This window comes from Perca flavescens, chromosome 6, assembly GCF_004354835.1.
Source record: "Perca flavescens isolate YP-PL-M2 chromosome 6, PFLA_1.0, whole genome shotgun sequence".
Taxonomy (NCBI): domain Eukaryota; kingdom Metazoa; phylum Chordata; class Actinopteri; order Perciformes; family Percidae; genus Perca; species Perca flavescens.
In genome coordinates, this window is record NC_041336.1 from 24,194,948 (window position 1) to 24,219,791 (window position 24,844).

Consider the following 24,844-nt stretch of genomic DNA (forward strand, 5'->3'; position numbering starts at 1 on the left):
GTTAGCTACATGGTATTTATATTTATCTAAAGAAATCAACAATGCAAATCTAATTTATTAGAGCTCATGTCTCTGCGGTATTGAAATGGTAAATTAAAAAAGTTTTAGTTAAAGAAATGTTACATGAAACAGAGCTCATTCTAAAATTCATATGGAACCTCATAATTTTCTATTTGTTATTTGCTTACTTCTGGCATGTTTTGTGTTACTTTTTTGTTTTTCCTTTCTTTTGCTTTTATGTATTTTGTGTATTTAATATATGTATGTATCTGGTTAAAAATAAGAAATGTATTACTGTTTATTTACTGTACATAATTCTAATTCTAGCTGAGTTAAAAAAAAATGCAGTCTATGGTTTTAGTTGAGAATGACTGAGAGGTAAAGACAGAATAGAGCGACATCTTGTGGTGATTTGGTTAAATTACAGACAGGTTTATGCATACCGGTAAACTTTATTTAGCTGCTTCACGTGACACAACTTGATATCACACAATATTACAGAACATTTATTTCAGTTATAGCTCACGTTCAAACATAAATTTCTATGTACTACTTGTCACACTTGAGTAATGCCGCAATGATGTTGAAGATATTTACATAATTCTCCCAAGTTTGAATACTCACGTTTTCCTTCTTATAAATATGAAGTAAATAGCATGGCTTGGGTTTAAGATACACAAACATCTAAAAAAACATCACTAGATCAACAATACATGCGCTCTCAATTGACATGCAAATAAAAATATGTTCAAATACTTGTTTTCAAATGGGCTGAAATGCCAAAAAATGGGAAAGAGGTATATGTTATCCTATACTGTATGTACCACCGACAGTCTACATCTCAACATCGAAGAATTGTAAGCTACAGTTTGGGCTATGCTGCTTTATGTCACGGACTATCGTCTCTAGTTTTTCTTGCATGGAGCAGAGCTGTGACGCCTTCAGCATCTGTGGCAGTTTCTTCAGCTCCTCCTCTGGAGCCTGGGCCAGCCACGCTCGGATTTGATCCAAGAGAGGTCCTCTGTGATTGGGGAGAGCCATTTCTGACTTATTGAAGTACCTGTTGGAGGGGGATGATCGTTTATTAGCATTGAGTGAATTTAGAGGTGAAGGGAATAGTCGAAAAAAGGTTAAAAGATGATTTACAGAGTGAGTGTAGGCTCACCTGGCAACAAAATTCTTCATTTTCGGCACACGCATCCTGTGCACACTGAAGAATCCTGAGAGGAATCTCCTGAGTGTCTCACCTGAGAAAGAAAAGTTGTACCGCGTGAGTTTTAATTCAAACGTGTTGTTATCATTGTCATATCGTGCGAAATTACGTTGAGGACTGCACGTTGTGTCATGAATGTTGTTATTGAGAGCTGGGTGGTTACTGTACATATTACAAGTACAAACCTCCATTTGCAAGATCCTCGCAGGAGCCGCACATCCTGTCGTGGTTAATTGAGCCGGGAAGAAGCGCAATCTGTCCGCCTACGCATTCCTGGTGTTTTACGCACGACTCCAGCGCAGAATATGAGGTGGAGAAGTAGCCCTCGGAACACTTCTCACAAACAGTGTTCATCTTTGACGTACCTGAAGGAAACAACAATGCATTTGGGGTCATTATAATGTTTTAAAATACGGTTATGGCTCCGTAGAGCCTAAGTGATCGCGCGTATTTCAGCAGCGTTTCCACGCACTTCGTGGATTTCTACTTTAACCTTACCTCAATTCTAAACATTTACAAATGTAGACAATAACATTCACGTTTTATTAATTGATGCTCCCTCATGATACAGATGCACTGCGAAAATGACCCAAGACATATATCAGGTTAGAAAATAGATTTCAGCATGTGATAAAAGCGAATCGATGACGAAGTAAAACAAGAAAAGTACCCTTGGTTTGAACACCATGTCCGGGCCCGCACTCTGAGTGTCTCATGCAGAAGCCAGTGGTCATGAAGAAGCCCTGTTTGCACCGACAGACCCTGTTACTGGTCGCGCTGCACTCCGTCTCCACCTCCTCGTTCTCAGTGCAGAAGTTGTGGCAGTACAGACACTTGGGCAGGTAGTTCCACAACTCGGTGTAGTGCTGGTTTCTGCACGGCGCGCACACGGTGGGCGTGGTGGCGGTGCAGTACTCGGCCATGTGCGTGCCGGGTGGACACCTGTCACAGATGAGGATTTCCCGGGTGATCGGGTCTCGGTGTTCAAAGGTGGGAGTGGATTCCACCGCCGAGACACCGCGGAGGACAGCAGAGAACAGGACCAGCACCGGTAAAAGAAGCTGAGGAGAGGACCAAGATTACTGTTAGGTACTGGTGCTGCGGCCTCTGTGTTTTAATATAACGGTTACTGTTGTCTTTTATTACTAGGCCTGCTACAACTAGTGCCTTTACTACAGCTTTTTTTTTTAATATATATACAGCACTACGTACACCAGCTGTACAACTACTGCCATTATTTTTTCCCCAGAAGAATAGCCTACACACTACAAATATTACAACAAAATGATAAAAAAAAAAAAAAAAAAAGAACATGAATATCACAGTGATATTGGATTGGAACGAAAAGAAGAGGTCATGGTATTCATGTAACACATTTGGTCATCATCATCATCCTCATCTTTTGTACTCTGATACATATTTGGGTCATATTTGGATTGTTCATGATACTGTTACTACCTTTTCAGTTAGCGTTTTCAAACTCCTTTGTGGGTGAATCGCATCAAAGAAATGCAAACAAGGAATGAGATAGGAATGAGGTAATTGAAAAGGATAAAGTGTCTGCAGTATTATATTTTATTCAAAGTTACCTAGATCTTGATCACTGTAATTTACCTGCAGCAGACATCATTTGACAGCAGCAGCATTTGTCATTAAAGCATACAATAAGTCTGCCAGATTGTTTCAGTCAGTGTCCTTCAGGTCATACTGTAGACCCCAGAGATAAGATAAAATCTGCCTGTAACTCCTCAGAGTGATATTGACTTGGCATGCCTCTATGTTAAAAGCACATAGACAGTGCTTGCATTAGTTGTAAGACGGTCTGCTACAAGTCCATGATTAGAGTGATACAATGTGTCCATTACCCATAAGAAAGCCATTTCCAATCACATAAAAATCCACAAACATTTCTGAATTCACTCATATAGATTCTCCACCTATTTTCTGATTGTAAAGTATTTATCCTATGTGAATTTACAGTTTGATCACTTAAGAATTTACATAAAACCTAAAAAATGTTTAAACCATCTATATGTGATGATAATTTGAGTAATTTCTATATTATTTTCATTAAACATAATATGAGGCATCACTTATCATAACATCTGTCTCTGTCTTTTGACACTCTTGTTTGTGTCTGATTGTATCATCTTAAACTTGTTAGTGCTATAATAGAATTACTCACCATGCTGATGATGTGCATGTCGCCACTTCTGTAAAAGACAGTAGCACCAGTGTCATTTTTATAGTGTAGTGTTGATAAGGAACTGTACCTGTGTGGGCGTTGTGGTTTTGCAAAAAATGATAATGTGTTAAAAAAAAATCACTATTTAAAAGGTCAAACAACTTCCACGTGTAGAGTTAAGTTGAATTTTGCACACCTAAACGAAGGTGATAAAAAGCTTTAGGAAGTATTAAATGAGGTTTTTTTTGTTTGTGATTGACCTACAGAGTAACATCAAACTGTTTTGCTACATCCAATGCAGGCTGTTTCTGGATCTCTCTGGTTTGTAAGAAGAAAATGGTATTTCCACTCCATATAACCAGCTTCTCATTTACTGGAATGTATTCAGACTGCATTGAATTTGACATCCAAATATCCTTATGGCCTGGGTGTCTAATCTAATTACAAAACACATCTTCCCCTTGCTCTCTCTCCTGATATTTTTCTCCAACTCTACTACTGTAAGTACTGCCAAGTAAAGGGACAAATAAATAGATAAATAAAACAAAAAATAAAAATCATGACCATGGTGTAAGGTCTGTGATCATTTTGTATCATTTCCCTTTGTGTGTTGTCTTTCAAGACCGATGTCAATGCAATGTCATACAAATTTAAAATCAATGGTTAAATTCTCAGATATTAGATAAGAAAAGACATTTCCACAAATGCTGCGTCATGATCTAGGAATTATTTGAGGTAAAGTAAATGAAAAAGTAAAATGTACCTCTGTCATCTCACTAAATGCATATGTCTACAGTTATTTCCCTGTGCCTACAATGAGCTTTTATAAATGAAAAGCTTTACAACTGTATTTGTACAATGATTAAGTTACATGAAATGTATATTAATCTAAAGAAATCAACAATGAGTCTTTAATACATTAGAGCTCATGACTCAGAGGTTTTGAAACCATTAAGTTTTAGGGAAATGCAACTTGAAAAAGACCTCATTCTAAAGATTCCCATAGAACCTCATCAGGTGATATTGGAATTAAACCTAAAATATATTTTAAATTTGGTTTCCACTTGCGGAAATAGCCTCAAATATGTCGACATGACAGTAAGTCACCTTTTCCCTTTGTAATCTGTGTCAGTAAATGAATGAGTCACTAAATATGAATACAGTGCGACAATGTGCAGATTAGGCAAAATGAGACGAATGGTATTAAAATACTGTAATGAGTCAAAGAAGTTTCTACAAGCTCATCTCCTATTTCCAGAGAATACAAGAACATATTGCACTTCAGACATGTTTTGGGTCAATTTTATTGGAATAAAAGCGCACATAATCTCCCTTTTATATTCAATTTTGTGACTTTCTTATAATGATCTCGTATGCAAAACCAGGATACAATAGTGTCCGTGCTCATTATTCAAAGGTCTACTTATAGCTTTTGGAGTAAGATGTGGTATAATGGAAAGCTACATTACTAAGTGGACCTGGATATGTTATAAAAAGGCCTATAGGTCAAGATAAACTTCCGCGCTCAACAATGCTTACTTTGGAAACACTATAATGGGTAGAGCTGGGTTGAGTTTGAAATGTTTCAATACTGCTACCTCACATTAAGGTTTCTATACAACCTCTTTTTCTAAGAAACGAAACCTAACTTCATCAGTTTGGTAGTAGATGTACAGCAATTGCTGATGAGTGTAGCATGTGTGGCGAGTCAAACCCATGTCAAATCCCCATCCAAATGCCCCAGGCTGCAGGCTGACACTCTAGTGGGAAAATGTGTGCTGCAGAAGAAGATGTTTCAGAGCCAGAAGACAATGATGATCCAAGATGTAAAGTTTCCTGAGGAGGATTCAGAGTAAATTATGCCTACAACTTTTGCCAGCACTTCCATCCATATCCATGACATTAAATTGGCTTTTGAGCTCTTTATTTACTCACCCATAGAAAAAATTATACTGGACATGAGCAATGTAGATGGAACATTCTTAAACCTTTACTTAAACATGGCTTTAACCTAAACATAAACACTTGGACCCTGGTGGGATTCTTATGTTTTTTTGTGTGTGAATGAAAGACACATTGACATATTAGCAAAGTTTGACCAATGTGAGGTAAAGTGGCTGGAGGAGCATTAATTTAGCATATCTATCTAAAGAAGTCACATCTACTTTAATTACTAACATTACATATTCTTAGAGTTTCTTACATTCCTGTGTTTAAATATTTAATTTAAAATTAAATAGACTAACCAGTCATGACACAACAGAGGGTCACCATACAACTGTAATATAAAGCTCCCATACATTAAATATGTATAGAAATTGTAGGCTATGCAAATTCCAATAGTAGGCTATGCAAAAGAAAACAAAATGCATATCATGTGTACTCACATCTTTCAGAAGTGACAGTTAGACAAGATGAGGGTGAGCGCTCCGCTCCAATTCAAATCAAACCAAAATTTCATTCTTGTTCTGGGTTTTTGGCAGGCTAGGCGCTACTCCGGTGCACTGTAATCTGAAACGCCCCTATAAACAAAAGTCCGGTCTACTTGTCAAACAGTTGGTTCCAACTGAAGTCCTGCATCTTATCGGTCAGATAGCCAATGGGGTGCCACTTTGGGTGGCCAATCAGTATCCAAGGGCCATCCCAGGCCACTCCTCGGACACCCATGTCAGCGTCATAGGTCAAATCCAGTTGCTTATTTATGAAGAAACAATACATTTTTACAAACTGATTTTAATCAGATAAATTGACACTAGTGTTCACAAGTTACTCGAGCTTAAAGAGGACCAGTCAGGCATATATACAAAAAGATCGTACATTTAATAATATAAAAGTGATAAAACAAAATATAAAACAAATATCACTTCACAAACTTGCAGCATTTGGAATCCAGTATTTCTGATAGTAATAAAAAAACAAGCCTTTACATATTCAGAAAGTAGAATTATTTTTTTAAATAGAAAACAATTGCACTCCTTTGTACATTCATATAGCTGACAATTAAAAATAATTCAGATGAGCTTTACTTGCCAGCAGTCCAGAACAAACCAACAAACAAAGGGAAACTGTAGGAAATACATGTATTTCATTATGAAACCAAATCCTTCCTCTCAATCAGCGAGAAAGCAATAATAATAAAAAAACGCAACATCTGCCTGCCTATCTTCCATAAAATAGTGTGCTATTTACATCTTAAATAATTTTTCATTTTTCACAGACTCCGGTCATAAAGTTCCCAGGAAACCTTTTTTTTTCCTTTTTCAGCCTGCCTGGAGTACAGAGATGTGTGATCGTTTTTCTTTTTTCTTTCTTTCTTTCTTTTGAGGCTTATTAGATTAATCACTGCAGACACATACTGTAGACTGAGGGTGAAGTTATTAGCATCCCCTGGTACCTCATATAATCAAAACAGCCTTATTTTGGCAGAGGGTTTGGCTGGAAAACCAGAGAAACAGCGACAAATCTACCCTCCCATCATGCCCCTGTGTTACAGTTAAGCACTGTATGCATAGCTTGATGTCATTTGGTGATATCTTAAATGTCTGTTACTCTTTCAGATACATTTCTCCACTAAGTGTGTGTCTTTATGTGTTTGTGTGTTCTTTATCTGACAATGCATTAGTGTCTGTTTATGCTATAGATACCATATGTTCCTATTTGAACCTCCCAAATCCCTATTCATTTAATGGCTTATGAGCCTTAAAACAGGATTCATCGTGAAGCACGCTGACAAACATCTTCTCGTACATCTTGTGCGCCGAGGTGGTTCCTATGATGCGGCTGATCTTCTTAAGGACTTTCAGCAGTTGGCGTGGCGCCCCCTGGCTGCGCAGCACCCTCAGACTGTGAGACAGGCCTTTGGCTAGATCCAGGTCATAGTTTGCAGTCTTCCAGAGGTGAAGAAGCTGCAGGATGTACTGCCTGGGCAGGCAAGTAGAGACCACGGCCCGGACATCCTCCTGCTGAACTCTGACCCCCGGCAGGCTGTTGGTTACCTTCAGGAGATCACCTAGGGTCAGGTTTTTCAGGCCGTTGCAGCGAGAGACTTTCCTCTCACAGTGGTTCACACCTGAAGGGACAGGGTGCGACCATTAATACACAAATCCAGGACTTGAATAAGAACTGACTAAAACAGAAAGCGTGGAAGAAGACATTCTAACTTTTCTTTTTTTTTTTTTTTTACCTTGTATGATGCTGTACATCTTGTCCTGGTCTTTGTTCTGCTCCCTCCACAGTCGCAGCAGTTGGAGGACCTGCTGCTGGGGAGAGCAGGCCTTTTTCAGCCTCTCCAGGCTCTTACGATCCACACTACGCCCGGGGAGACTCTCTAACAGCCGCTCCAGGGGCACCGAGGACAGTCGCAGGGAGGAGAGAGACTGGAAGACTGCCTCCTCACACAGGGTCACATCTGGAGAGACAGGGAGAGTGGGCTTAAAACATTTTTCTTAACATTATCACAACATACAATACAAAGCTTCATGGCTTCACAGCAGTAGGCGCATTATACAGTCAGACCGAAGACCAAGTCAATCAAAATGTATTCTTCACAGAGGTTTCATTCATGGTGCACAGGTGATGTTCAGAATAGATTTGGATCACGTGGTTTGGTCTCCGCAGAGTCCCATCGGCCTATTATTTGTCTGGATTTGTTTATCCCTGTTTGTGTGTGTTTTCAGACTGTTGTCTTGTAATTTGTCCACAGCAGAAACAAGGATGTGCTCTGTTTCTGTTGTCAACACATTAAGCCCATCTGTGTTGCTGTGCAACCAAGCAACCAGAGCTGCATGTTGAAGTGAATAGAGGTGAGCTTGTGACTACACAAACACCTAATCTATTTCATCATTAAAGCCTTTCATTTCTGCAAGCCATGGCTTCCTGCGTCTTCCTTATAAGGCACCTGCATTTTGCAAAGAGCAGGGTTTTCATATTACGCAGAACAGTCAAAACTGAAAATTACGTAAAACTGTCAAAATGAAATTGCTACTTTCACACAATTATGAAGCATTTCTGTATTCATGTATGTGTGGAAATGTTTTCTGATTGCCTTGCAGAACACGAGGGACACCAGTGAATTAAAGAAATGTTAAGTAAAACCGATGTCGGTGTTGTATGGTTGAGTTCAATTTGAAGAGGATATTAGGCTTGTTTCTCTGATGTCTGGTGTGTCTCGTGTGTGTGGCTTGCTCTGTAATTGACATTGACATCCTGGTGGTTTCTCCAAATCACGTAGCAACTTTTGGAATCCCAACTGCATTCAGTTTTCCCATTTTTTTAGTTAAAAAACTGCTAAACTGTTCCAGGATCTGCTGCAGACAATCTGTGGTTGTGTAGCCCACAGGAAGACAATTTGTTAATGAATGTTTGAAGAGAGCATCACCCTCCCTGAGGGACAACAGCTCTGTGTGTTTCCTTCTAAGTGTGTTACACAGTATGCCACGAGTGTGCCAGGGTCTGTACATCTGTAAGAGTGCACGTGCGTGTTACTCAGTAACTGTGGTTTCTCAGGCTTGGGAATTCAGTGTCATTTTTTAGGTATCTCTTCTCAAATTAATTGTTAGCATCTGTCATAGTTAAAGTCTGAGTAACAAAGACTTAACCAGCTCATATTGTGTATCTCTGTGATTGACTCATTTTCCTGTGTTATTGTAGTTTGAGGATGTGACAAGTTAACGGAGTAATTGATCCATCATGGGCCATTATGACAGTAGTGGCATAAACATCCCATTCAACCCTTCGCTTTGGCTTTTCTCTCTTGTGTTGGTTTTCAGACACGCAAGAAATTTGGAAAAGAATGGAATCTGGACAACGAACCTGACCGAGGAAATCCCCTGCCTTCAGGAATGAAAATGACCACATGTCTGAAATAATTCAGCTCTGGCTGATTTGAAGTTGTTGACAATTGAGGTTTGCTCAAAAACATTATCACATGTGCGTGAGTGTATGTGTGTGTGTGTGTGTGTGTGTGTGTGTGTGTGTGTGTGTGTGTGTGTGTGTGTGTGTGTGTGTGTGTGTGCAGTGTAAACACTGTACAAACAATCTCTACCCTGATTCCATGCCGCATTAGTCCTAAAGCCTCTCATACGATTCCTATTAGTGATTAAACCCTATACTGCAGAGTGTATGTCTCACCAGTGTGGCACAAAGTGTGAGGCTGAGAGCAATCCAGCATTGCCGTCTTGTCCTGAGTGCCGCAGAGGCTGTCTGAGGTGGACGTGCCCCATCTCAGTGTCTTCAAGCCCAAATCGGAGCAGTTTCTGAGGGGCTGACATGGCTCGGTGGAGGAGTCGCCGCTGGAGAAATGACCAGCGGGACAACGTTCACACACTGTGTCACTGACTGGTGTACCTGGAGGAGATACACACAGGTTCAATGTGTTAATTTTATGAATGAAAACATGATTGTGATTATACAATTAAAGTTTGTGTGTCATACACAGCGGTAAAGCTTTTTCCTATCTCAAAAGTTTCATATGTAACATCTCAGCCTTTTTTTTAGTGTGTGAACGGGACCTGCTGCATATACAGAACCATAGCTGATCAAAGACATCAAGATGATGTGGTTCCAAGAACTATGACCACAACGACATGTGATGACGCATCAGGACGACAGATTACTATGATTCTGGAAATGACTCACATTTGGCTTACTCAGTCAGTACAGTTTCTATGTCTCGTTTTCGATATGGAAATCCGTAACCACAAAAAGTGATTTGTCAGCCGATTTATCAGATTGACTGACATAAATGTAAATGTTTAAACATCTGTCAAAAAAGCAGTTAAGAACATGAGCTTTTGATGAGAAAAACGTAGATAATCTGAGCATTTTAAAACATATTTTACTATGACTTCATAAAGCATGTAGAGTACTTTTAACAGATGATATAACAACGTTATTGACTTATAACATCTGAAAAAATAAAATAAGAATTCATTTAAACTATTTCATCACTTAGAATGTTGCCCTCGTGGTGTAAAAATGCTGTTTATTGTAATAATGTAAAAAAAAAAATCTTCACCCAGCAATTCATCACATTTTCACTTACCCTTTTACATGACATTTACTATATTTCAACATATTCTAACCACACCTGACATTACAGTAAATTATAGGAACTTCTGGTACATGGCCTGCAGCACGCCTGACCATATGACGATGTCTATGTAGGGGAACTAGTGCCGTATTACATCCTCTTTTTATTTTGATCTCTAAAGTGTAGATGTGAAAGTGTGTGGGAAGAGGACGAGCAGTGCTTATATCAGATATGACCTTTGATTAGTTTCCTCCCATCGTGTCACAGTTTCACCATTTGGCATTCAAAACATGAAACAGCAAGCTGATATGCATACAGCAAAGTGTGAATGTTTCCTACACTACTGATGACAAAGCATGTACAGTGCATGAGAATGTAACTATAGTATGGTTTCATATGCTGGCATTTATCTTTTTTTCTCAGAATTTCCTGTCGATGCAGAATCAGCTGCACCCATCGTGAGATATAGTTTCAGACGTCATCTAAAGCAGAGTTGCTAGCTCTGCTGTCTACATAATAAGGGATTTATTAATGACCTAATTTGGCTGGAAATCAAAAACAATCCCTTAGTTTCAAACCCTCAACTGTGAGGAACTGCTACTTTTCTGGCTTGTCATGGTAGAGTAAACTTATGGTAAATGACTCAGCACTAGTTCTTTAACTTTATTTTAATATTATTATATCTTTTTAGTTTGACTTTGTTTTGTTGGCTACTTTTGTATGCTGTCGTCTTGGACAGGTCTCTCTAGAAAACAGGTTTCAAATCTCAGGACCTACCTGGTTAAATAACCAATCTTTAGATTTTTTGATTTCTTGGTCAAAAACTAATTTATTGTATCATCTCGATCCTTTTTGACTACATTTTATAGATGTAATCGATCAGTCAAAGAAATAACTGGCAGATTAACTGAAAATGAAAACAATTGTTTGTTGCAGCCCTAATATAAAGCTAAACATCACCTGTATTGTTGGTTATTTCTTCTTCTATGTTCCACTGTCTTTCCCAGTTGATACCAATAGTTCCAAAACACCGTAATAAACCAGCTAGAAAGATTTAAAATCTTGTGTTCAGAGAGCGAGAAAGAACAACTAGAAACAGACAAATTGGGAGATGAAGGGGAAAGGAATGGAGTCACAAAGGGTATGTGTTGTTGGGAGACCAAACCATCGGTTTTCTAGCATCCTGTGGTTTAAAGGTCCAAACCACAACTCAACGCATTACATAATAAGTCCTTCAGCTTCAGGAAGGGGAATCCCCTGAAATGCTGTCTCATGTCTGCAGAGCGTCATTAGGCTTTCAGGTACGATTGTAGATCCCATGTTGCATCCATGAGGAATTCACGGAAAATGTTGTCTCATCTTTAGAGCATTGTCAGCACTACAGGGGTCAGACAATAACCAGAATCCATGGAAAATGTTGTTTCATCTATGCAGCCTGTCAGGTCTAAGATGAAGTCATGAGAAGTGTAGTGCCAGTTGGACTGCGGTTGCAGTAGAAATGTCAGGCTCTGTTCACTGGAATGTTGAAATTCAGCATCAACCTCTCTTTAAGTTGCCCACAATCACTACTGACGCACCAAGGAGAGAATCTGACAGGAATATTGGGTCAGATATCACCATGATAATGACATCCTTGGCTGCATCTGGCTTAATAATAAGCCAAGACTGCATTTTGGTGCTGTATTGTGAGGAAAAAGATTGGACTCTGTGCTAAAGGGAACATATAATATAACTGATGAACAATAACTGATGTTGAAAGCAGACAACCAGTGATTCCCAATTTACATGCATCAAATGACAAAACATTACCCAAACATTTGCGATCAGTTACAGTCTTTCTCTCATGTATGCCATTCTAGTCTGTTTAATAAAATTCCTCTCATTCTTCCGAGAGTGAAAAGCATGTCATATACAGTACATGTGCATAGATTTGAGTACTGGAGGGACTTTGTTAGGTTATCAGTAAAGCAGCAGTCTAAGATTAAGACAAAAAAAATATTCCTGGAAAATGATTTTCCATTGTTCCTTTCCAAGAGTTAATCCATGAGATTTTCGCACAATGACTAAGTTAGCCCAAACAAAGAAATAGTTATGGTAAATATATTTGAGTTTGTGCCGGACAAGCTGCAGTGAGTTCAAAGAGGAAGCGCAACTTTATACCATTTTATTTTATTTATTGTGTCTTTAATTATGCTGTAAAACATGCATACTCATGTATAAAGAGGGATAAGTGACAAAGCACTTTGCCAGGAAATGCCATGCCATTCTTTATTGCTAGTTTCATAAGAACTAACACTCATCCATTTGCCATTGCTTAACTGACAGATATTTCAGATCATAACCAAACACCTATTATATTAAAATCCTGCAGACAGGAACTAGACTCTTTTTTTTTTTTTTTTTTTTTTTTTTTACAGCTAGGTGAGAAAGGGGAGAGAGAGAGGGAAGACACAGGTCAGATTTGAACCCTGGATCTCTGCGTCAAGGCATATACCTCCAAGTATATGTGCGCCTGCTCTACCCACTGAGCCAACCCAGCCATAGGACCTTGACTTTTAAAGATGAGGTTGGCAGACCTATGGAGAAACGCAGCAGCACAGGTATCGGTCCTGGTGACCTCAACACCACAAGAATTAAAAGAGAGCGACTAGGCAAGGTGTGATTTTTATTTTCTTGTATATTGGTTCGTTTTGTTTTCCTCGAGACCGCAGAGGGTGGGTGAGGGTTTTGGTTCCTGTTTCATTGTATTTGTTTGTTATGTATGTTGTGTGTTAAAAAATATAAGAATAATAAAAAAATGTATCATAAAAAAAAAGATTATCCTTTAGGATTGATTTGTTTAAGGTTGACACTGTTGCAGAACAACAACTTAGTATTATACAGGTAGAACCCACAATTTAATCAAGTTGTATTGTAGTCAAGAGGAACCAGGAAGAGAACACGAAAATGTGAATGGCACTCATATGACTAATATGTAATTAAAGATTATTTAACTCTCCCATAAAAACAAATATAAATTTGTCAGCTTCCCTCAATTAGATAGAACCAACCTGATTCAATCAAAATTAAACCGACGGATTCATTTTTGTACATACAGCGTTATGAGGAAGTATGCCTTGGAATCAAACGATGAAATCATTTGGGTCCTTCTTCTGATGAAATATGTTAAATATAATCTCCTAAATGATGTCAGCAGATATGCTCTCTTGGTGTGAGGATCTATGACAGCATGGAATAAAATGGATAGTCATCACATACTGATTTCAGTGACAGAAGTTGTAGTTCAATGGAATTAAGTGATGCTGTTTAACAATGACAAAATGCTGTATTTGGAAAATAATGGAGTTCATGGAAAAACTAAAGTGAACCTTTTCCACACAACGATAACATCAGGATGACTTTTTAATTTCCAAAACGACTGTTTCCTTTAGAAATATTCAGCACCGTATTTCCAAAGGCCATTAAACAGATATTTACCTCTCAGTAAATGGTCTTCTCCATCAGTCCGACCATCATAATGTCTTTCATTAATGATCATTTCAATTCAAGTGACAAGCCATTGCTCCCAACTCAGTGTCTGATTACTAAAAGATAAATATATACAAGAGCTGTGTTGAGACAATTGTTTGGATAAGGGTGATTAGAACTCTTTCTAGAAAGAGTTGAAGTGCTTGCTAAACTGTAATTGTAAAAGACAGAATTAAGACATGACAATTATCAGTGCTGGTGCAACACTTAAACTGTAACTGTAAAACAATCTGAAGTTTTGGACCACACTGCCCCAACTCAGAACAGGCCAGGTGTGGAAGTGCAAGAAAGGCATGCATAAATGTGTGTTTTATGATTACACCACAGACACACACACACACACACACACACACACACACACACACACACACACACACACACACACACACACACACACACAGACTGGCCATGACATATTTCTTTTCTTATCTATGTTAAACTATTAAAGATCTGTGCAGGTTCAAACGAGAGAGAGAGAGAGAGAGAGATAGAGAGAGAGATAGAGAGAGAGAGAGAGAGAGAGAGGTTCTAAGAACGAGTTAGTCAGTTTTTAAAAAATGGTTCTGTGAAAAGAAACGTCTGCATCTGGAACAGATCTGATTCACAGAATTAGAGGAAGACGAAGAGAGGGAGAGGAGCTTTCAGTGATACAAGGGAGAGGACATCTTAACGTGAAAACTCTGATCTGTAACTGATGTGTGTCACTGCTTTAGCAGCATAATGCTCGCTGTCAGTAATGCATATCTGGAACTGATGTGTTTTTGACATGAAGTGAAACAGTGAAAGAGATGAGAAGATTAAATCAAAGATAAAGTATACAGTAATACTGAAAACACATATGTACAGCACTGTATAACAATGTGCACACATAGTAACAAACACTCATGCACATATATCCCATAAACACACACACACACACACACACACACACACACACACACACACACACTTTTCTTACAGTAGGTTTAAGTGAACATTGAGGCAATAGGACTTTAATTCACTGAACTTAGCCAGTGCTTCCTCCCAGGCTGTGTGCTGACTGAATTCCTAATTCTCTCTGGTTTTAGTATGGATGCCTACCCTTAATTCAGCAATCTCCAATTTAAATCTAATTTACATGCTTTACTGGAAAAACAGAAAACACCAAAAAATAACTGATCATCTTCTTTATCAAATATCTTCTGTAAAACAAAGGCAGTTTGCCAGTACAATTACATAACAACAACAATGATAATCATAATGTTGATCTCAGTCTTACCTAAAGCGGTCACTCCATAGCCAGGTGGACAGTTACTGTGTGTGATGCAGAACTCCACCACTAGGTGGAAACCTGGAGCGCACTCACACAGCTGGTCGTGAGTGCTGTTGCACTGCTGCTTCACAAGCTGTCTCTCTTTGCAAACCTAAAAACACAACAAACCATGGTTACACACCCATTGAAACAATGCAGCTGCATGCACACAATAGCATACAGTAAACGCTGATTTACATGCACACATATACACAGAGAGCTTACTAATTTATGTATTCTTATGCTGCTGGTTCACAAGCTGTCATTAACATACATTATCTTGAAAAATGATAGAAATGGCATACTAGAACATAAAATAAAAACACCTCAAGGAGGACCTGTTAACGAAATATATTACATAATTTATTGAGAGTGGCAAAGAGGAAAGCATCTAAACTGCGGGGGAAGATAACTCTACCACAATGAGCATATTCAAACTTTCATTTTCAGTAACAATAACTAAAGTGGAAACACTAGTTTAAAAATACAGATGCTTTTCCAAAATGTAAACAAATCATATTGCCGTGCATCTAAGGAAAAGGCACAAGGACAACCACAGAGGAGAAGATAAAAACATTAAAGGGATATTGACCAAGATATGAACTCAGATTTTTATCATTTACATAAGTGTGAAAAGACACACAAAGGAGATACGACACACACTGGTGTTTCTCATGAAAACTACAGTCAGCCACACACTTAATGCAGAAAGAAGAGAAACATGCCTGCAGAAAAACAAATGCAACCCAGGTATTAAACCAAAGAGAACCTTTGGTAAACCTTTTGGCCTTTTACATACCGAGGTGCAGTATTGGCACGTATCCCCCCAGTGCCAGTTCTCAGCAAAATGACTCTCAGGACAGGCCTGGCACTCTGTGGGTGCAGCAGCGGTGCAGTGTCGCTTCACTGCTGTGCCAGGAGGGCACTGGTCGCACAGCAGGAGATCAGATGTGACGGGATCGCGGTACTGGTACTTTGGCGTTACGGCCTGCTGCTGGAAGGCCCAGGAAAGAGAAGCTGTGAAGAGCTGCAAGAGAAAGAAAGTGGGTTTAGGACTGAGTCAACTGCAGTGACAAAATCTCTAATGAAACCCATCTCGTGCACAGCTCGTCTTTGGCTAAAGGTTCAAATATTTTTATATTTGTGGAGCACTTGCCAACCCAAAGCTTCCAGTAACAAGGAGTTGAAAATAAGGTCAGAGCTGTAAAGTTGAAGCTCCTGGTGGACACGCAGTCCTAAAGTGATTTCCTCTGCTTTATAGAGAGCCGTTCAGGGAGTTCAGAAAATTCAGCAGCAGTTTCATGGATATGGATTACTGCACGGAGCCAACGTTTTAAACAACAACTGTACATTTTTAATCTTAGCTGGTTTGCAGCAGGCAATATGGTCCCTTTGTGTTGCCTCAAATCATGATGCTGAATGAATGTGAGGATGATTTTATCCTATTAGTTTGATTAAGGGATCATATTTATCTTACTCCACTTTTGCCATTGTTTTTTTGTTATGCTAACAGTTTTCCAAGGCTCTTAAATTAATTCAGATGTTTCAGTAATTCCAGTGTTCTGCACATAAAATAAAGTGTATGACACAGGATTATAGACGATAATTGTGCAGCCCTGTGTTCTCTGACCTCACCAGCAGTCTCCTACTCCTGTCAGCAGCTCTGTAAGATAGGCTGCTTTATAGCTCGAAAGCATCTGACGTGATTCAACACTGATCTACAGCAGTATAATACCGCCCTGGAGCATGAGCGCACCACACCCATATATCTTTCCCCCCGCTAAAAGCAACCCATCCATATGGACACACTGTAAAGTGGGTGGCTGTTAGCGAGGCCTCTGAGACGGACATATGTAGCTATTGCCTCAAAAACAAACCCATGTATCATCGTTGAGCAGGAACTGAAAAGCTTTGGCCTAAAATCCAAGATATCAGTTGGAGAGCAGCATGCTTGACATGCAGCCACGCATCTGGTTGAGGCCACATGCAGACCAGATGTCACACATCTGGCTCCTTCTGCCCTGAAGTCCATCAGCCACCTCTGTGGACTTTCCCATTGGCCGGGATACATCCTCACTGCTTGGACAAACTAACAATGGGCCGTCCTTGCATTGTATGTGTGTATGCTTGTATGTGGTTTTCTGCTGTCCACCATGTTTGTATGTGCATCTTCAAAAAGGAATGAATTCATACAACAAACAAGTACAATACATTCCTGCATGTACGTTCAAAAGTACACACATGGAGGAATGTGTATGTTGCTGCGCGTGTGTGTGTGTGTGTGTGTGTGTGTGTGTGTGTGTGTGTGTGTGTGTGTGTGTTTGTGTGTGTGTGTGTGCGCGTGTTCATGTCCAATTATTGTCTTGCTCAGTGCTCTGTGGTCTCCTCTCCTGGCTGCTGTTCATAAAGGGAACCGCTGGAGGTTACTGGGCTTTCCCCATTCACCACCAGAATACAAAACACTCACCCACTCTGTTCTATAGTTTACCCGCTACATACCATTGATCTCCTTCCTGTGTGTGTGTGTGTGTGTGTGTGTATTTGTACTCATCCCATTTACCTTAAGACTTGCAACCGCAAATCACAATGCACTATGTGTATGTGTGTGTGAAACAAAACAAAAACCAGAACAGTGTATGTGTGTGCACATGTGCGTCTCCCATTCACTATTATATTAAAAAATATTTGGTTACAGAAATCTTTTCATCTGACATCTACATGTGTTCACGTAGAGCTGTGTCTGTGTTCTCCTTCAAAATCTTTAACATTGTACATATATTTCTGTTTTGAGCACAACTCATATTTAAGGAGTTATCAACCTGAAATGATGCACGACGCAGAAAAGAAAAAAAAATGTGTAGGTCCTTCTATTTCTGTTTTCCTTTTGCAATGGAGGTCATTGAATAAGATAGTAAAAATAAATGAATGGGTTTTACACACCATAATAGAAACCCAAGCTTCAAACAGCCTGGTGAGCGCAGTGGTTTTCCCGGCAAAACCTATCGACCTCTGAGCGCAACATTTGGTGGAAGGCTTTCATCCAAAGCGACTCGCTGAGCAGTACCATGGCTGCATCTGTTTGTTTGTAGCATGGGTGGTCTCAGCGGGAATCAACCCCATAATCATAGTCTTGCTCTTCAAATTAAGAAGTGTATATACACACTATTAAGCCGTGAGACCACATCCAATCAATTTGGAAACATCAGGAGGGTGGAGTGTACCGAGGGACTGACAGAGGGTCACCTGGGTTTTTGCTGATCTGGGTATGGTTACACTTGTCGCTTCAACTTTAATCTTGGGTTCGAGTCAGGATGAGATTACCGGCAGGACTGGAATCTTCAGTCAATCTGCAGTTATGAGAGCTGACAAGCCTCAGCACATGTGGAAGTGGTCAGGTTCATATTGTTTTTCATAGCTTTCATACAGCACAGTAGTTTGGCTAGACTCCAGCTACAATATAGAGTCAGTGCAAAGCAATTTAAGGTAATGTTGGTGAAATAAAATGACAGCACAATGTATGCTCAGATATGTTGCTTTGTGATATCACATCTTCATGATCAGATCTAAAAATTTCTTTGAAACAGTTAAAAAAACACCCTCACACACTGTGAGCTACTGGTTATTCACTCTTTTTTCGTCCAATTTTATACTCAAATCAATTCCAGCCACATCTTAGAACTAAGACTATCTGTCATACATAGAACATGTTTAAGAAAGAAAAAAACTTAAGTCAAACTTATCATTTTTTCCAGTCATATGACACACTTAAGGCAAAACCACACTTTTCCAAACCAGCCAGTACAGTAGCTTTCTGCTACTAAGGAAAATAAAAACTGTCAACTTTTTGAGAATTAACTTATTGGTAAAAATGTCTTGTGGTGTGCGTGAATCCGTCTATCAGCAGCTAAAAGAGATATTGAACTTTTCACCCTTCTTGTCGCCGTAGAAGCTGCCATCTGACGACATCTCGCACGACTGCTGGAAACCCAAATTACACAGCAGCTAGGGGCCACTGACAGCCATAATTATACAGTTTGCATCATCAGAGCTCTGTTCAGCTAGAGGCATATCCTACTTGGAGCACAGCCAGCTGAGGGGAAAGGATGGACGAAGGTATGAAGGTAATGATAATTTTCTATCTTCCCTAAGCATGATGCTCTTGAGCAAAGCAGGGCAGCAAATGATTGTAAGTGATAAGAACTGTATGTTCCGTATGTAAATAATGGTTAAAATGAAAAACACTATATAAACTGGCTTCATCTGATTCGGTTTGCTTATGTAATCCATGCCAGTAAATCCCATTTCAAGAGAGTTGAAAGAAAACCTTGTGTTTATAGAGAGCAAAGACAATCGTTACCAAGTCTTTAACAGAGAACATGTGCTTTTTAACAGATGTTATCCTCTTGAATGAAACAAACAACAAGTGTATTCCAGTCTGTACAGTGCGGTGATACACAAGGTCATCCTGGATCAAGGAGATGGGCCGCATTTTTCACAACAGGCAACACATGATAGACACAGTGAAAAATCCAGTCAGATGTTATTGGTGGTGAAATGATGAGCAAAGTTACAGTTATTCACAGTGTGTTTATCTATCACACATGTAATATCTCTGACATTCAATGACATCTTTCCTGAAATAATGCCAGTCCTTTGGCTAGACAAGGTTTATAAGACTTATGAGGGTTTTTGTTGTTCTATGACCTCTCTGCTGTCAAAAGGATATCCGTAGACAAGTGTTATGATGACAAAGTGCTTTGGTGAAACAGGCTGAACTGCACTATAAGCGCTGTATGACAGATGGGCTGTAGCGGCATAACTACAGAGTTCAGACACCTGACAGAAATAGCCTTTAAATAATAACACATGCTTTCCATATGGGCTTATAAAGAGAGCCCCATCTACAGATAATAAGTGGGTAATGATCTTACTGATTTTATACACATGGGTAAACACCGAGACCAGCTAAAATGCTCTTCATCAGAAGCATTGCACTGAAGATACAGTAAAAAATAAACAGAGTCAAGTAGCTTGATTATGTACAATAAAATTAACAGATTGGTGGGGATTGGGAGATACATTTTGATTTGATTTGATAGGGATACAAAAGGTGAAAAAAAATAATAAAAATGTCCAGGAAATCGGGCAAAAAAATAGTAGGATCTGTAAGCAGACAACAACATAACCAAATTCAGTGAATCACGATTACAATTTGAAACAGTAAACGTGCCCTCCCTTGTGTTGTTAGTGGAAATATTAAAATGCTTCCAGAACAAATTAGCCGCAGTATTTAAATAATTTCCAGCGGCTAGGGTTCAGGCTTAGAGTTACAATGAATGTGGAGCACACTGAAAAGCTCAGAAAGAGGAGAATCAGAGTTTGGGTAGCCCAAGGTCAGTTTTAAATCATGGCATGAGGAGAAGAGCCATGGCGCAAAGGGACCAAACCACACTACACCAGCTTATCCAGCAGGCACATGGCTTCAGTTAACTGTAGAACACAGGTGGTCTGAGGGGGGATTCCAGCTCTTGGAAGTGTGTGTGTGTGTGTGTGTGTGTGTGTGTGTGTGTGTGTGTGTGTGTGTGTGTGTGTGTGTGTGTGTGTGTGTGTGTGTGTGTGTGTGTGTGTGTGTCTGTGTTTTGAATCCTGTGAATACGGAATCTGTCTTTTTTCACTCATACAGAGACAGAGAGAGACATGCTACCATGCTGTATCAATGAAAAGCTACCATCACAGTTATTGATAATCTTTGATTAAATTCAAATACTGCATGCAATGTTCACATCATATACTCTCCCATCACCTCAAATAAAAATGCTTCTAATTTAGAAATCCCTTCCGAAAATCTTATGATAAAATTTAGCACGTTTAACATAACAAATAATTTAGTACTATATGATAAATTACTTGAACCAGTCTGCTGTTGTACTGTTAACCAAGCAGAATAAATTAATGTATGTCAATGATTAGAGCAGAAACAATTAGTCAATGAATCAATTAACAAATAGAAAAATATTCAGCATCTGTTTTGATAATTCATTAATCAAGTATTAATTTGAGCAAAGAAGGAATTGGTTCCAGCTTCTTGGATGTGATACTTGCTGATTTTGTTGGTGAATACGTCAGTTTGGGTTTTGGGAAATTGTGAAGAGTTAAAAAAAAAAAAAAAAATTCTGATCTTTTATAAACGCGACTAAACCTCCTACTACTCTATAAAAAAACTCATCTAGCTACAAAAATGAAATGCTACACACATTATTGCATCAGTATTAACAAGCTAATAATTACATATTTAATAATATATCAGTCATTTTGCTGCATAACAAGTAAACCTTTAATACCAAGCACATTTGCTGATAATACTTTTACTTACTACATCAAATTCTCTCCTCCACGTTCTAACATATGTAGTGTCAGACAAACTTCACTACAGAAATGCTGTTTTTAACATGAGTTATGTCAGTTGTAAGATTAAACAATATCTCTTTCTGCTCTTTGTGTCTGATAATCACTCAGTCCTACATACACACACACACACACACACACACTTCTGCTATCAGTACTACTGTTGGTGGAAAAGGGGAAGTTAGGTGTGCGGAAGAAACTTCCAGAGGTAATCGTTGCTTTCTGAATAAACGTTTGTTTTTGAAACGTGTTAATCCTGTACCTTTCCACACCCTCTGTATGTCTCCCTCCCCCTGTCACGCTCACTCCCCCACCGTTTCTCCAGTGTTTATCTAGAAAAAAAAGTTGAGTTTGGCCAAGTGACCTCTCTGTAGCTTCTCATGTCTGCCTGCTCCTGTCCTAAACGTGTGAGCCTCCAGCTAGGTTTAGGGAAGTTGGTGCAGCTAAAGCCAACGGCCACAACAGAGGGTGAAGAAGAGGAGGTGTAAAGATAAAGAGAGCACAGATTATAGAGGGAGATAATGGGGTTAGTGTCTGGATTACTAGGATGGAGCTGTCTGATTGGCTGGCTGGTTGACTAGCTGCTGACCAGACAGACAGGTCTCTCTTCAGTAGAATTACTGTGCTCACCTCAACTCTCCACATTTTGGAACGTGCATCTACACACACAAAAAAAGACAAGTAACATAATGGTGTCCAATTTCCACGTCTGTTCCACTGACATCATCCCGGGCAAAGACCCAAACAAAAAGCGTGTTTGCCGCAGACAGAACACAACCACATGAGTCAGAAGCATGCAGGGGAACAGGATGAGCACACAGGTGCAGGAGGTGCATTTACTGGCGGACCTCTAAGCCAAAACAATATTTTGGACACAAAATCGCAGTGTCCCTTTAACATAGAATTGCTTACAGACAGAGTGAGTGGCAGGCTGGTTGACAAGTGGACTAACATTCAGGAAGATACAGCAGACGCAGATTGACTTATTGGCTGGATGGTGGTAGTGGAGACAGGACTGAGTGGTTGGCCGTCTGACTCATTAGTTGGCTAAACAGATGCTCGTATGGCTGGGCAAATGACTAACTGAATGATAGATAAACACAAGAACACTACTTCAGAACAAAATATTTGCCTATTTAAGGTCAATTGTGGAGTGCAGCCTGCGCTGCGGTAGAGGAAATACTCTGGGTGGATGATATCACATTAAATGGTGGCACGTGCACACATTCATTTGTATTTCACTGCCTTGTACACCTACTTTACACACAAAGAAGCGCCAGATCTTACAAAAAAAATTAGCGACACACCATACACAACAGGATCTCTCCGTCTTTCTCACACACAGACAAACACACAGGCAGATCATGAGGAGAGATAGTGGGTCCAGTGTTTTGTAGCAACAGTGTAGGATCTGTTTCTGCCCAGATACACATCTTTACATGAACATATGCAAAACCTGCAAAGGCCCCAACACAGCACAGCATGCAAAACACACACCAAAGGAAATAATATTTCCTAACCCTGAAAGCTTACATTTAAAATCCCCCTGAGAAGCGTTAGTTAGAACAAATTAGTACAACAAACTCACAGTAAGCACCATCTGCTGGCAACACGTTGCGTCTCCAGTTTGTTAAGTTTCATTCATTTCCAACGTGCCATAGAAAAAGCAATGAAATGTGACCTAAATTAAACTTTCAGTCATTGATGGAAATCGTGGAACTTGTTTGTAGGTCCATTATGTGGGTTTTAAGTATTCACATTAGTGAATAAAAAAGTGGGCGAAACATAAGCTCCATTTATCATCAAAAGCAAATAGCCTCCAGTATAAACATAGTTCAATTCTATTTTCAAAAATGAAATAATTTACTTTTATTCATCTTAAAAAGATCTCTAGTTCTAAGAGACATATACTGTAATAGCCTACTTTTGATACTTTCTGCAATGTGAGCTTACAATCAAATAGAATCAGAAAACAACACAAAATACAGCCTCAGAAGTCACAAAAAAGTAGAATAGACATCTATCTACACAGTCTCAACCAAACTGAATATTAGTTACCTGTACACGCTTTTATTACAAAGATGCTATTGGACTGCATTATGCAAGTGTTACTTTGACTACACCCTGTACATCATAAATATGTCAGCCTTAACAAACTGGGTTTAGGTGTATTTTCCTTCTACTCCCATAGACAAAAATCCCTTTATCCAATGCAAATGTCATGCAAATATACTATACTGTACATTTGAGCCTAATATAGTAGATGATTTTCTACTTAATGAGCATTTCATTTTCCGTCTACAAGTAAGACAGGTACTCTAGGCTATAAGGAAAACTATAATAGCTCTCACATGGCAGCATGCTGTAAACAAGACCGATCATTGCCACCAAAATGCAAAACAAAAACTAAGTGAAGTGACTAATCATTGGCCCCGATAAATTAAACATCATCACACTACCTGCACGGAAGCATGCTGTACAGAGGGAACATGATACGGGAGTAGCGAAGAATTCCCTTTTTTTTGGGAATATATAATGGCACTATCGGCGGGTGCTCATACCCAACTGATTCGCATGTATCTGAAACTGCGTGTAGCGCAATAATAACCCACGTCTCGCAAAACAAAAATATAATTCCTTCAGTAAGAAGCGTCCTTGCGCTTCAGTGGATCAGATCGGTTCAGCGGATCAAGGACAAGAGCTGCAGAAACTCTTGTTTACTCACCACTATCAGTTTCATGGCCGGGTTGGATTTCGCTATCCAAGCGCTCATCTCCACTGCGTAAAAGTGAACTGCGGTGTGATGGGGTCTCCATCACAGATCTGTACTTATACAGTAGCTACAGAGAGAGAGAGAGAGAGAGAGAGAGAGAGAGAGAGAGAGAGAGAGAGAGAGAGAGAGAGAGAGAGAGAGAGAGAGAGAGAGAGAGAGAAAGAGAGACGGGGGGGGGGGGAGCATGTGCCCACCCACCTCATTATCCAGTCAACCCTCTCTCCGTCTGTCTTTGTATCCCTCAGTCCTAAAAATAAACGCAAAGATTACGCAAAGAAATGAATGGTGTAGGCGACAACAAAAGGAAACAAAGCTAGGTTAAAAAGCAGCAGCCAATGATCATCTCATGATGTGGATTCATTGTGAATTTCTCAACACAAAGGGTCCACCTTTTAAAGAAATACAAATATTCCCTAAAA

The 24,844-nt window shown here is 39.4% G+C and overlaps 2 protein-coding genes across 2 annotated transcripts; both read right to left on the reverse strand.

The window, feature by feature from the left end:
• Nucleotides 1-432: 432 nt before the first annotated feature.
• LOC114557612 (tumor necrosis factor receptor superfamily member 6B) lies at nt 433-3,424 on the reverse strand. Its single transcript, XM_028581174.1, has 5 exons — nt 3,399-3,424; nt 1,884-2,274; nt 1,399-1,578; nt 1,166-1,247; nt 433-1,060 (listed from the first exon to the last, which is right to left on the reverse strand). Exons 1-5 carry the CDS (start codon nt 3,414-3,416, stop codon nt 835-837), a joined length of 897 nt encoding a protein of 298 aa, XP_028436975.1. The 5' UTR covers nt 3,417-3,424; the 3' UTR covers nt 433-834.
• A 2,902-nt stretch (nt 3,425-6,326) lies between these two features.
• Nucleotides 6,327-24,478, reverse strand: LOC114557748 (tumor necrosis factor receptor superfamily member 11B). Its single transcript, XM_028581396.1, has 6 exons — nt 24,378-24,478; nt 16,047-16,274; nt 15,215-15,359; nt 9,528-9,743; nt 7,582-7,806; nt 6,327-7,467 (listed from the first exon to the last, which is right to left on the reverse strand). Exons 1-6 carry the CDS (start codon nt 24,423-24,425, stop codon nt 7,073-7,075), a joined length of 1,257 nt encoding a protein of 418 aa, XP_028437197.1. The 5' UTR covers nt 24,426-24,478; the 3' UTR covers nt 6,327-7,072.
• Between the last annotated feature and the right edge of the window lie 366 nt (nt 24,479-24,844).

Coding starts and splice junctions, on each gene's coding strand:
- LOC114557612 (XM_028581174.1), bottom strand. Junction 1,579..1,883: donor ACATGGTGTTCAAACCAAGG/GTACTTTTCTTG, acceptor TGTTTCCTTCAG/GTACGTCAAAGATGAACACT. Junction 1,061..1,165: donor ATGAAGAATTTTGTTGCCAG/GTGAGCCTACAC, acceptor CCCCTCCAACAG/GTACTTCAATAAGTCAGAAA.
- LOC114557748 (XM_028581396.1), bottom strand. CDS start 24,425: ATGAGCGCTTGGATAGCGAAATCCAACCCGGCCATGAAACTGATAGTG. Junction 16,275..24,377: donor CGGCCATGAAACTGATAGTG/GTGAGTAAACAA, acceptor TTTCTCTTGCAG/CTCTTCACAGCTTCTCTTTC. Junction 15,360..16,046: donor CGTGCCAATACTGCACCTCG/GTATGTAAAAGG, acceptor TTGTGTTTTTAG/GTTTGCAAAGAGAGACAGCT.